Source organism: Sus scrofa, chromosome 4 (genome assembly GCF_054392235.1).
Source record: "Sus scrofa isolate SSC_HxYL_T2T_F1_AM1 chromosome 4, Sscrofa_HxYL_maternal_Yorkshire_Landrace_v2.0, whole genome shotgun sequence".
NCBI classification, from domain to species: domain Eukaryota; kingdom Metazoa; phylum Chordata; class Mammalia; order Artiodactyla; family Suidae; genus Sus; species Sus scrofa.
In genome coordinates this window covers 132,962,848-132,976,235 of record NC_139386.1, presented here as the reverse complement: position 1 = coordinate 132,976,235, position 13,388 = coordinate 132,962,848, and the positions used below count along the sequence as shown (strand labels likewise).

At 38.4% G+C, this 13,388-nt stretch overlaps 1 protein-coding gene across 18 annotated transcripts in view; it reads left to right on the top strand.

The window, feature by feature from the left end:
- Window positions 1–13,388, top strand: part of PKN2 (protein kinase N2) — a 128,794-nt gene that overhangs the window by 60,479 nt on the left and 54,927 nt on the right. For 11 of the 18 annotated variants that reach the window (XR_014844851.1, XR_014844849.1, XR_014844850.1 and 8 more), the window contains one exon: window positions 10,194–10,348. Coding sequence is in view for 13 of the 18 variants with exons in the window: in XM_021090337.2 (XP_020945996.1) it covers window positions 10,194–10,348 (155 nt within the window). In the remaining 5 variants the exon portion in view is untranslated. Of the gene's footprint in view, window positions 1–9,046; window positions 9,081–10,193; window positions 10,349–13,388 lie in introns of all 18 variants that reach the window. The other 7 variants (XR_014844852.1, XM_085024105.1, XM_085024106.1 and 4 more) reach the window with 2 other exon arrangements.

Here is a 13,388-nt window from a genome sequence, read left to right as displayed (position 1 = left end):
AAATTTTTGAGATTATTTTTATTAAAATAATTGACACATAACATCATATAAGTTTAAGGGTGCATCTTGTTGGTTTGAGACATTTTATATTGCAGCATGGTTATCACCGTAGCATTGGCTGATACCTCTGTCACATGGCTGTCATTTCTGTTTTGTGGTGGGAACACTTATGATCTGGTCTCTTAACTTAGCACCTTTGAAGTTTACAGTATTTTTTCAATAATTACTATGCTGTACATTAGATCTCCAGGACTCACTTAACTACTAGTTCCAAGTGTATTTTTTTTCTTTCTTTCTGTATATTTCTGGGTGAAGTTGATCAGGTGTCTTGAAATCTGTGGATTGATGTCTTTCATAAATTCTAAAAATTTTGTCTTCTGTCTCTTAACGTCTCCTTTTCTGATGTTTTCTCCTTCTGCTCTTTCTAAACTTAATTGTTTTTCAGTCCTCATCTGCTGGGTTTTTTATATCTAATCTGCTGTTAAACTCATCCATTAAAATAGTTAAGAAAAAGTTCCAGCCATCAAGGTACATATTATTATTAGAGGGAAAACAGATACATAAAGTTGGTCATTATAATAGTGTATATTACAGATTTCAACAGAGGGAGAATATGCTTTGAAGACATGTTGGAAAGGATGCCTTACCAGATTGTGGGATGGCTAGAGAAGGTTTCCTGGAGAAGGTAATGCCTGAGTTAACAGTAGTATGTAAGAAGGCAGGTACATTGTGTTTTTCAGAGATAGAAAGATTAAAAAACTTTTTTAACATAACTTAAAATTTGAGAGAAAAATAGTAATGCAAAGTTAGCTTAGAGCTAGTCGGCATAAGGTCTCTAATGCCTAGTTATGAAGGCAGGGTTTTTTTGGGACCTCTTTGATCTAATATGTAAATATTATATTAAAGCATTTTTATTGAATTTGTATGACATGAATTTTATGTTGTACGGTAATGGTTAGAAGTTTGGAAGCATGAGCAGTTCTTGCAATGCCGCCCTTACCCTACCCGCTGCCCAAAGCTGATTTGGTAATGATAGCAATAGATGCTGCAAATAGAGATTTGTCATTAGTCTTTTTTATTTATTTATTTATTTATTTATTTTGTCTTTTTGCCTTTTCTAGGGCCGCTCCCGCAGCATATGGAGGTTCCCAGGCTAGGGGTTGAATCGGAGCTGTAGCCACCGGCCTTCGCCAGAGCCACAGCAATGGGGGATCGAAGCCATGTCTGCGACCTACACCACACACAGCTCATGGCAACGCCGGATCCTTAACCCACTGAGCGAGGCCAGGGATCGAACCCGCAACCTCATGGTTCCTAGTCGGATTCGTTAACCACTGCGCCATGATGGGAACTCCCGATTTGTCATTAGTTGTAAGCATGGGATATAGTTTTTTGTTTTTAGTTTTTTAGTAGCAAATTATGTGTTTTAGAGTAGATGTATCATTTGCTTTTATAATTTAAAGGTGGTTCTCAATGTGGAAGAATAATTTCATCTTACACAGTTTTTTAATTGCCTTTTTTTTTTAACATGAAAAGAATATTAAAGGGGATTTCTGGTTACCCCTGTTTTGAAATATATTTTACTTTGAAGAAAAGTGTTTAATAGATACACTGGCAACCATGCTTTATAAAGTACTGTAACTTACCATAACCTATAAGAAATAAAACCGAGAACTGGGCAGATTCTTAGAAAGGTACAATCTCCCAAGTCTGAACCAGGAAGAAATAGAAAAATGAATAGACCAATTACCAGTACTGAAATTGAACCAGTAATTAAAATACCTCCAGCAAACAAAAGTTCACAACCATATGGGCTCACAAGTGAATTCTCCTGAACATTTAGAGAAGAGTTAACACCTATCCTTCTGAAGCTATTCCCAGAAATTGCAGAGAAAAGAATACTCCCAAACTCACAGAAAAAGAAAAACATCTCCCAAAGCAATAGAAATTAGAGCAAAAATAAACCCATGGGACCTCATCAAACTGACAAGCTTTTGCACAGCAAAGGAAACCAAAAAGAAACCAAAAAGACAACTTTCAGAATGGGAGAAAATAGTTTCAAATGATGTAATGGACAAGGGCTTAATCTCTAGAATATATAAACAACTTATACAACCCAACAGCAAAAAAGCCAATCAACCAATGGAAAAATGGGCAAAAGACCTGAATAGACATTTCTCCAAAGAAGATATACAGATGGCCAGCAAACACATGAAAAAATGCTCAACATCGCTGATTATAAGAGAAATGCAAATCAAAACTACCATGAGACACCACCTCACACCAGTCAGAATGGCCATCATTCATAAGTCCACAAATAACAAGTGCTGGAGGGGCTGTGGAGAAAAGGGAACCCTCCTGCACTGTTGGTGGGAATGTCAACTGGTACAGCCACTATGGAGAACAGTTTGGAGATACCTTAGAAATCTATACATAGAACTTCCATATGACCCCACAATCCCACTCTTGGGCATCTATCCGGACAAAACTCTACTTAAAAGAGACACATGGAGTTCCCGTAGTGGCGCAGTGGTTAACGAATCCGACTAGGAACCATGAGGTTGTGGGTTTGGTCCCTGCCCTTGCTCAGTGGGTTAACGATGCGGCGTTGCCGTGAGCTGTGGTGTAGGTTGCAGACGTGGCTCGGATCCCGTGGCTCGGATCCCGCGTTGCTGTGCCTCTGGCGTAGGCCGGTGGCTACAGCTCCAATTCCACCCCTAGCCTGGGAACCTCCATATGCTGCGGGAGCGGCCCAAGAAATAGCAACAACAACAACAACAACAACAAAAAAGACAAAAAGACAAAAAAAAAAAAAAAAAAAAAGAGACACATGCACCCGCATGTTCATTGCAGCACTATTCACAATAGCCAGGACATGGAAACAACCCAAATGTCCATCGACAGATGATTGGATTCGGAAGATGTGGTGTATATACACAATGGAATACTACTCAGCCATAAAAAAGAATGACATAATGCCATTTGCAGCAACATGGATGGAACTAGAGAATCTCATCCTGAGTGAAATGAGCCAGAAAGACAAAGACCACATGATATCACTTATAGCTGGAATCTGATATCCAGCACAAATGAACATCTCCTCCGAAAAGAAAATCATGGACTTGGAGAAAAGACTTGTGGCTGCCTGATGGGAGGGGGAGGGAGCAGGAGGGATCGGGAGCTTGGGCTTATCAGACACAACTTAGAATAGATTTACAAGGAGATCCTGCTGAATAGCATTGAGAACTATGTCTAGATACTCATGTTGCAACAGAAGAAAGGGTGGGGAAAAACTGTAATTGTAATGTATACATGTAAGGATAGCTTGATCCCCTTGCTGTACAGTGGGAAAAGAAAAAAAAAAGAAAGAAAAAAAAAAAAAAACACAGGCCAGTTTCACTAATGAACAGTAGATGAAAAATCCTCAACAACATACTAGCAAACCAAATCCAATAATACATTAAAAAAAATCATACACCTTGGAGTTCCAGTTGTGGCTTAGCAGTTAATGAACCCACCTAATATCCATGAGAATGTGGGTTTGATCGCTCAGTGGGTTAAGGATCTGGAGTTGCTGTGAGCTGTGGTGTAGGTCGCAGACATGGCTCAGATCCCATGTTGTAGCTGAAGCTCCTAGCTCCAATTCGATCCCCTAGCCTGGGAACTTCCATATGCCATGGATGCAGCCCTAAAAAAAAAAAAAAAAGAATCATACACCATGATCAAATGGAATTTTTCCCAGTTTTTTCAATATCTGTAAATCAATCAGTATGATACACCACATTAATAAAAAAATAATAAAACAAAATGATTATCTCAATAGATGTAGGAAAAAGCTTTTGATAAAGGTCATCATCCATTTATGATTAAAACTCTCCAGAAAATGGGTGTAGATCAAATATACCTCAATATAATAAAGGCCATACATGACAAACCCATAACCTGTCACCTTACTCAGTGATGAAAAGCTGAAAGTGTTTCCTCTAAGATCAGAAACAAGACAAGGATGCCACCTCTTGCCACTTTTATTCAACATAGTTTTGGAAATCCTAACCACAGCAATCAGGAAAAAAAGAAAAGGAATCTAATTGAAAAAGAAGTAAAACTGTCACTGTTTGCCAATGACATGCTGCTATACGTAGAAAATCTTAATGACGCCATCAGGGAGTTCCCGTCATGGCTCAGTGGTTAACGAATCCAACTAGGAACCATGAGGTTATGGGTTCCATCCCTGGCCTCGCTCACTGGGTTAAGGATCCAGCGTTGCCTTGAGCTATGGTGTAGGTCACAGATGTGGTTTGGATCCGGCATTGCTGTGGCTCTGGTGCAGGCTGGCGGCTACAGCCCCGATTCGACCCCTAGCCTGGGACCCCTAGGCAAAAAGACAGTAAAAAAGACATCATCAGAAAACTACTAGAACACATCAATGAATTTGATAAAGTTGCAAAATACAAAATTAATATATAGAAATTTGTTGCATTTCTTTCTTTTTGCCTTTTTTGGGGCCACACCGTGGCATATAGAGGTTCCCAGGCTAGGAGTCCAATCTGAGCTGTAGCCGTGACCTACACCACAGCTCATGGCAACACCATATCCTTAACCAACTGAGCAAGACCAGGGATCAAATCCATGTCCTCATAGATAATAGTTAGGTTCATTAACCAATGAGCCATGAAGGGAACTCCAGAAATCTGTTGCATTTCTATACACTAAATCAAATATTGGAAAGAGAAATTAAGGAAATAATCCCATTTACCACTGCATCAAAAAGATTAAAATACCTAAGAATAAACCTGCCTACAGAGGCAAAAAATCTATTCTGCAAGATGCTGATGAAAGAAATTGAAGACGACACAAACAGATGGAAAGATGTACCGTGTTCTTGGATTGGAAGAAGCAATATTGTTAAAATGACCATACTACCCAAGGCAATCTATAGATTCAGTGCAATTCCCATCAAAATACCAATGACATTTTCCACAGAGCTAGAACAGATAATTTAAAATTTTACGTGGAAGCACAAAAGACCCAAATAGCCAAAGCAATCTTGAGACAGAGCAATGCTGGAGGGATCAAGCTACCTGACTTCAGAATGCTACAAAGCATCCAAACAGTATGGTAGTGGTACCAAAACAGACACATAGATCAAAGGAACATGAGAGAAAGCCCAGAAATAAACCCACACACTATGGTCAGTTAATCTGTGACAAAGGGTGCAAGATTATAATTGGAGAAAAGACAGTTCGTTCAGTAAGTGGTGGACAGCTACTTGTAAATGAATGAAATTAGAATATTCTCTAACAGACCATGTATAAAAATATACTCAAAATGGATTAAAGACTTAAATGTAAGACCATAAACCTTAAAACTCCTAGAGGAAAACATAGGCAGAACACTCTTTGAAGAAATAAATCAAAGCAGTATATTTTTTCAGACCACTCTGCAGCCTCCAGAATCCTTAATTGCTAGCAATATATATATATAGATAGATAGATAGATAGATAGATAGATAGATAGATTCCTCTCCTAATGTAAAAGAAATCAAAAATGAACAAATAGGAAAAAATTAAAATCAAAAAATAAATAAATAGGACATAATTAAAAGGTTTTGCACTGCAAAAGAAACAATTGATGAAACAGAAAGACAACCTACTGAGGGGAGAAAATATTTGTAAATGCAAGGGATTAATATCCAACATACGTAAACAGCTCATACAACTCAACGTTAAAAAAATTTTTTTAAACGGTCAAAAGAACTCAATAGATATTTTATCAAAGAGGAAATGTAGATGACCAGTAGACACATGAAAAGATGCTCAGTATACATCAAAACCACAGCGAGGTATCACACCTCAGAATGATGTCATCAGAAAGTCTACAAATAACAAATGTTGATAAAAGGGAGCCCTCATATACTGTTAGTGGGAGTGTAAACTGATGCAGCCATTGTGGAAATAACAGTATATGGATGTTTCTTAAAAACTAAAAGAACTCTGACCCAGGAATTCCACTCTTGGGTATATATATCCAAAAATCCCCGCCAATTGAAAAAGATGCATGCACCCCAGTGTTCGTAGCAGCATTCTCTATAGTTGCCAAGACACAGAAGCACTTTTGCCCATCCACAGATGAATGGATGAGGGAGCTATGGTAATTCGTATCCAATGGAATACTACTCAGCCATAAAATGGATGAAAGTTTTGCCATAAGCAGCAACATAAATGGACTTGGAGAGCATTAAGCTAAGTGAAATACGTCAGAGAAAGATAAATACTAAAAGCAATAAATAATATTGCTTATATGTGGAATCTTAAAAATACGAAAAACTAGTAAATATGACATAAAAGAAGCAGACTCACAGAACAAACTAGTGGTTCTCTCTAGTGGGATGGGGGGAGGGCAACCTAGATGTTGGGATGTGGATGCTGTGCACTCTTGGGAGTGCTATAGCCTTACATCCTTACCATGCAGCACAGGGAATGAGCCAATATTTTGTAATAACTGTAAATGAAACGTAACCTTTTAAAAATTATATAAAAATACATATATTTTAAAAAAGACAAAACTAGAGAAAAGTAAAGTAGCAGGCTAAAAGGGATAATAGGTGAGCTCTAAGGAAGACAGCAAAGTGTTTCTCTGATTTCTAAATAAGTAAAAAGTGGGCTTTTAAAACAAGACATATCTAAAGTTAAATTTCTGGTTTGGCATATTTTTGTGATTTTTGCAAATTACTTAACTTCCCCGAGTTTGCTTTTTTAAATTTGTTAAGTGAGATTATGTTACAAACCTTTGTGAGTTGAAGATTAGATGGTAGAAATAACAGCTGCTTAACAGAGTTCTGATGTGTAATTTTATTGAGCCCTACACTTTGGCATAAACACTATACAGGCTTTATCGTCACAGTAATCCCCAAATTTGTGGTTAGATAACTTCAACACAGAGATATTAAGTACTTGATCAAAACCACATCAAAACCACACACCAGTAAGTAACAGTCACAGGATATTAACCCAGGTATTCTGACCTCAAGAGCCCAGACTCTTAATCATTATTTCTTATGTTCTTAAAATTCTAATTAAAACTGAGGACATACTTTTCCATGAAAAGTGTTAGATATTACAATATTACAGTATTATTGTAATACTATAATATCGTAGTGTAATATGATTCTGTCATAGACTGATAGAATCGATGGCTACTTCAGTGTCTTAGAAAACCTGCTTTGATGTGCAAGAATTTCTAATACGTGTCTTTAACAGATTGTAATCTAGTGTCTGTGTCAACGCCTCCAGAGAGGAGGCATTTTATTACATTTTAAGGCAAACCAGTTTACTGTTAGATAACTCAAAATGTAAGGAATTCCTCTTTATCCTATGATGAAAATTTTGATCTCACCTTTACCCCGTGGCTCTAATTCTTTTCCCCATGAGAAGATAATAAATGGACGACTTCTTTCGTAGGCAGTTGTTTAAATGTTTAGGCAAGAATCTTTTCTTTTTCGCATCCTAGGCTCAACACCATCAAGTGTTTTGCAGACAACACATTTCCATACTTTCTCAACTGAAGGCCTGCTTTTAAAATGTGCTTGCTATAAATTAACTTTATATATCAAATTTTGTGTGATCAGTTTCCCCCAAGAATGTTGTGTCATTTGTTTAAAAAAAAAAAAAATCAGGAAGGAGGGGGTTGGAAAACCAAGCTGCTCACAGGTCTGAGTACACGTTTTAGTCTCTGCTGTAATGTGCAGTCCACCTGTGGGCTCAACGGAGACCTTGGCACTTGTGCCGTGACCACTGCTAGTTAATGTTTATTGAATATTTACTGTGCAGCGTGCCCTTTCTAAGCTTTTTACTCATATTTAATCACAATAATCCAGTGGGGTAGATGCTACTTCCTCTATTTATCAACCGAGGGGAATGCAGCACTGAACTGCTGAGTAAATCATTCCGTGTCACATGGTTGGTACTGGTTAAGTGCAGAAACTGAGATTCAAACCCAGGCACGACCACTGTAGTGTCTGTGTGTGTGTGTGTGTAAATATCTGTATGTCCTAGCTTAGGCTGCTTTAACAAAACACCATAGGCTGGCTGGCCCAAACAACAGAGATTTATTTCTCCTAGTTCTGGAGGCCGCAGACTCTGAAATCCAGGTGCCGCGCGGTCACAGTCCTGGTGATTTGCCCTCCTGCTGGCTCGCAGACAGCGGCTTCTCACCACGGCCTCGCCCTGCAACCTAATTACCTTCCAAAGGCCTCACGTCCAAGTACCCACACATTAGAGCTTCATCATGAGAATTGTGGGGGGCAGATATTCTCTCCAGAGCAATGCATCAAGTAGTTCTTTTGTGTGCGTGATTGAAAATGTATCTCCCATTTATATCAGTTTTCTATAAGAATATGTCACTTTTACAACAATCAGCCTTTCTAGAAGCTCATTTGTAATTTGAGGAATTTGTTACAATAGAAACGTGTTTTGAACATGAATCCTAGTTAATAGCTGTGTAGCTTTACCTATTTCCTGATGTGTGAAAGTAGATAATATCTGTTCAAAGGTTATTTTAAGACTTAATATGTGTGCATACACATATTTGCGTGTGTGTAATTATACCGCCATATATGTGAGGGTACACGCACATGCACAGTCTAGTGTGGCTGTTTACAAGGCCTGTAAATGGCACAGGCAGCATGGCACAGCCATTATTAAGCTAGACTTTGGAACAGAACTGACTTACCAGCTGTATGACCTTGGGCAAGCTTCTTAACCTCCCTGTACCCTAATTTTCTCTTCTGTAATAAGGCGTGATACTCATGTCGTGAGATTAATGAGTCAATAAAGCACTTAGATCAGGACTTACACTTTATAAAGTGTATGTAAATGATAAAATGGTATTATTTTATGTAAGTATCTCGCATAGCAACTGTATGTCTAAGTAAATTAACAAATTATATTTAAATGTTTTTGAACTAGTAATTTTTTAAAAGAAATATAAAACCAAATATAAAACATATTAATTAAAATTGGTTAGTCATTTCATTTTTTTATTGCAGATGAGAGAAGGGGACCCTGAAGCACAAAAGTTAAGTGCCTTGCAATTTAGGCAATTTCTGGTAATTTCCAAGTTACTTATAACTAATTCAGCTCTAGTACCCTAATCTTCTTTTTTTTTTTTTTTTTAATAAGTAAGGGACCTGGTGTGGATAAAACATAAAATAATGAATTTGAATATGAAGAATTTTAGATAGATGGTAGAATTATTAGAAGTATTTCAACAATAATAATAGATTGTTGAAATGATTAAATGTTTTATTTGGAGCTTTTTGGTTTTGTTTTTGTTTTTTCCCAAAATAGAAGCACCACAGTATGTTTTATGAGAAGCAGTGGACTTGAATTTTTAGCCTTCCTACAGCCCCTGTCATCATAGTAGAAAATAAATTGTTAAGGCTTTTATGCATACATTTAGGTTACTATGAATTAATGCTGGCATTGTATTTGAAGTACCCTTTGTCCTATTTACAGAGAATTACTTTAGTAGAATTTGTGTAATGTTAGAGTATGCTTTCATCTCTAACACATCAGCTAATAGGTAGGGAATTTAGTTTAATTGTTGAATAGACTAGTCAAGTTGATTTGATTTAATTTTAAAGTAATTAGTGTTGGAAAAATTTTGGGCAGTGATCTAACTCAGTTTCGTCTTTTATTTTTTATTTATTTTTTTGCCTTTTGGGGCCGTACATGTGGCACATGGAGGTTCCCAGGCTAGGCGTCAAATCAGAGCCACAGCTGCTGGCCTACACCACAGCCACAGCAGCTCGGGATCCAATCCGTGTCTGCGACCTACACCAAAGCTCATGGCAACACTGGATCCTTAACCCACTGAGCGAGGCAGGGATTGAACCTGCAACCTCATGGATACTAGTCGGATTCGTTTCCACTGCGCCACAACGGGAACTCCCCAACTCAGTTTTAGACTCAGTGTCGTCACTTTTATGGCGTCTCTATCAGGTGGTCCTGCAGTTCTCCTTGCATGTTTTCGTGTCTTGAGCTCTCGTGTTATCTGTACGCATAAGGTGATTCCATTTAAGTGACTTCAAGTTTGTCTCAAACCTTATAATTCTTTATTTTTTTGAAAATATCAGCTGCCAATCTTAAGCAGCAGCTTAGTAAATAATTTTTAATCTGCCGTTTCATTTACAGATTGTCCAAGGACTCCAGATACTCCCAGTAGTGACCCCCGTTGTTCCACCAGCAATAATAGACTGATGGCCTTACAAAAACAACTGGATATAGAACTTAAAGTAAAGCAGGGTGCGGAGAACATGATACAGATGTATTCAAATGGATCTTCTAAGGTAAGTACAGTAAATCGGTGTCGGTGTGTAGAGTCAGTCGCCATTACCCACAGATTCCGCGTTTGTAAGTTAGCCTGCCTGCTGGTGTTGATTTGAAACTCAGCATAGTGCTCAATGGCACTGTCACAGCCAGTCGTGGGCAGTGCGCAGTTGGTAAAAATCTGAGTCATCCGATGCAGGTGTTCAAGCCGAGGAGGAAGAGGACCGTCTTCGGGTGTGCTCTCTTCCACTGTGAACAAGTACCTTTTCACGGTCTGTTTAGGACTGCATTCTTTGTGTTTTTGTGTTTTTTGGTGATTTTGCTGTTGAAGCACTGTATTGTGATTTCTGAGGCCATTCTAGCCTCCAAATTTCTAAGTATTGGCAATAACACAAGTTGAAAATAAAAGATTTCTAAAGTAAATTTTAAAAATTGCTTATTTCTACCAAGACCAATCAATGAAAAAATTGATGGGTAAAATTGTCTGAGCTCTCCATGTTTGTAACTTTTCTATACATCTAGAATTATTCCAAAACAACAAACTTGTTTTAAAACATGTGGGCTCTGGTGAGTTTTCCGTCACCACATGCAGGTCTTTAAGAAAGGACGAATGAGAAGAGATGCGGTTCTATCACTGGTGACTGTTGGGATGATATCTTTGGTTCCTGGGGGATCGCATGTGGGCGTGTAACTCCTAATTGAAAATCACTGTTATGGGAGCAGTTGTTACTCATGGGGCAGTATCCTTGTCCTGAGGTATAACATGGGAGAAAAAGTGGTAGGAATGACTAAACTCGAGTCAGATAAGGTTCTTTCCAAACTAAGGTTCAATAGTTTCATAATTTCTAAAAGTCTTGGAGAGGTGGATTTATTATAAAAATCTACCTTCTACTTTCAATCGCTTATCTTAAAGATTTTTGTCTCTGCAGATCAGTTTCTTCCGTGTAATAATAGACATTTCCTAAATGATTTCAGAATAAAAGATTTTTTTTTTTAGTTCAGGAAGAATTTGGAACGGGGTGGAGGGAAGGGAACAGTGGGAATCCTTGGAGCCAGGTATCCTGCCTACTCACCCAAATGAAATTGGTGAAGATGCTGCAAAGAGGCAAATATGTGTATGTTATAAATAATATGTTTAAGCTTAGTTATAAGAACTAGTTGGATTGTATGCCATATTTCAAAAGAATTTCCAAATTATTTCTAGAGACATGTATTTGTTCCTGCTTGATGTATTATATACATGGCATGATCCTTGATGGTATTCTGCCTCCCTAACTTTGAGCATTTATTCTGGCATGGTAGAGGTGGGTTTTGGTTTTTGTTGCTTGTTTTTTTAGGGCTGCACCTGCAGCAAATAGAAGTTCCCAGGCTAGGGGTTGAATCAGAGCTACAGCTGCCGGCCTACATCACAGCCACAGCAACATGGGATCCGAGCTGTGTCTGCAACCTGCACCACAGCTCATGGCAATGCTGGATCCTTGACCCACGGAGCGAGGCCAAGGATTGGACCCGCATCCACGTGGATCCTAGTCGGGTTTGTTTCTGCTGCGCCTCATTGGGGACTCCTAGGGGTTTTTTTACTTGTTTAATTTGTATCAAATGTTATTCTGGAGTTTTTTCTTTTTCTAAGGCGGATGCTGTGTTCTTGGAATTGTGAATGCATCACATTATGCCAAGTGTTTTAAAATTAAAACACCCTCTAGAGCAAGGTTTTTAACCTAGAATTGATGGATTAGATTGAGAGGTTCGTGAACCCTTTGAAGTTACAGGCAAAATGAATGTGCGTGTTAATAGACAGATAAATAAGAGGGCCTTAAGTTTCACCATATTCTTAAACTGGTCTCTAACCAGTCTCCCTCCCCAAATTTAACAGGTTTATGGATGTATTAAAAGTAAATCAGATGCCTTAGAATAACCACAGGTCCAAAATGAACAGGGCTGTAAGGAGCCTGCTAAAACAAATAGATGATTTACAGTAGCCTTTTATTTTAAATTTGGAGATTCATTAACTTGAGAAGGGTCAAGTGGAGGTCCAAGCATATTACCAGACACAGTCTCTCATCTTTAAACCTTTCAAAGGGACAAAGTGTATTTTTAGGAGACGAAGGAAAATTGTAAATTGAAGTTAGGGGGGATATTTATTTATTAAGGACTTAACAGTTTGATAACTATTATGCTGGGTTCTGAAGTATGAATATAATAAAGATGGTGCCTCATATGTAGTAGGTACTCACATAACATCTTGCTTTCAAGAAACCCACTGTCTAAAAAGCAGATCTCACATGTAAATAATAAAAATATATAATATTGATGTGTGCAAGTTACTTAAGAAGCACAGTGGAGAAGAATCACTTAACTGCCAGAAGAAATAATTGAAGTCTTAATGTAAGATCTGAAGGATGATTTGGAGTTTAAGAAGGAATTATTGGAGTTCCCGTCATAGCTCAGTAGTTAACGAATCCAGCTAGGAACCATGAGGTTGCAGGTTTGATCCCTGGCCTTGCTCAGTGGGTTAAGGATCTGGCGTTGCCATGAGCTGTGGTGTAGGTCACCAATGCGGCTTGGATCCCACGTTGCTGTGCCTCTGGTGTAGGCCGGCAGCTACAGCCCTGATTAGACCCCTAGCCTGGGAACCTCCATATGCTGCAGGTGCGGCCCTAGAAAAGACAAAAAAAAAAAAAAAAAAAAAAAGAGAGAGAGAAGGAATTCCTTTGTAGAGTTGGTGATATGGGTAAACACAGAGATGCCGGGTAAGGAACTGTGGAATGAAGAGGCTTGCTCTAAGGTATGGAAGTGCCTGCTTGTGGCTACAGCAGAAGCTTTTGCTGAGTTTTGTATCTGGCATACCTGAGGGTAGGCAGGTAGGATGCACTTCTGATAGTAACCATTGAGATATAAGCCCAGATATCGTATAAGCTATATGGCTTTACTGAAAGACTTTTAGCAGAGAAAATACATGATCAGATTGAAGTTTAGAAAGTTCACATCCATTTTCCTCAGACTCGAAGAATTAGTGAGAGAGGGTCAAGTCTACAGGAGCAGGCTTCAGTAGGCTTTTGT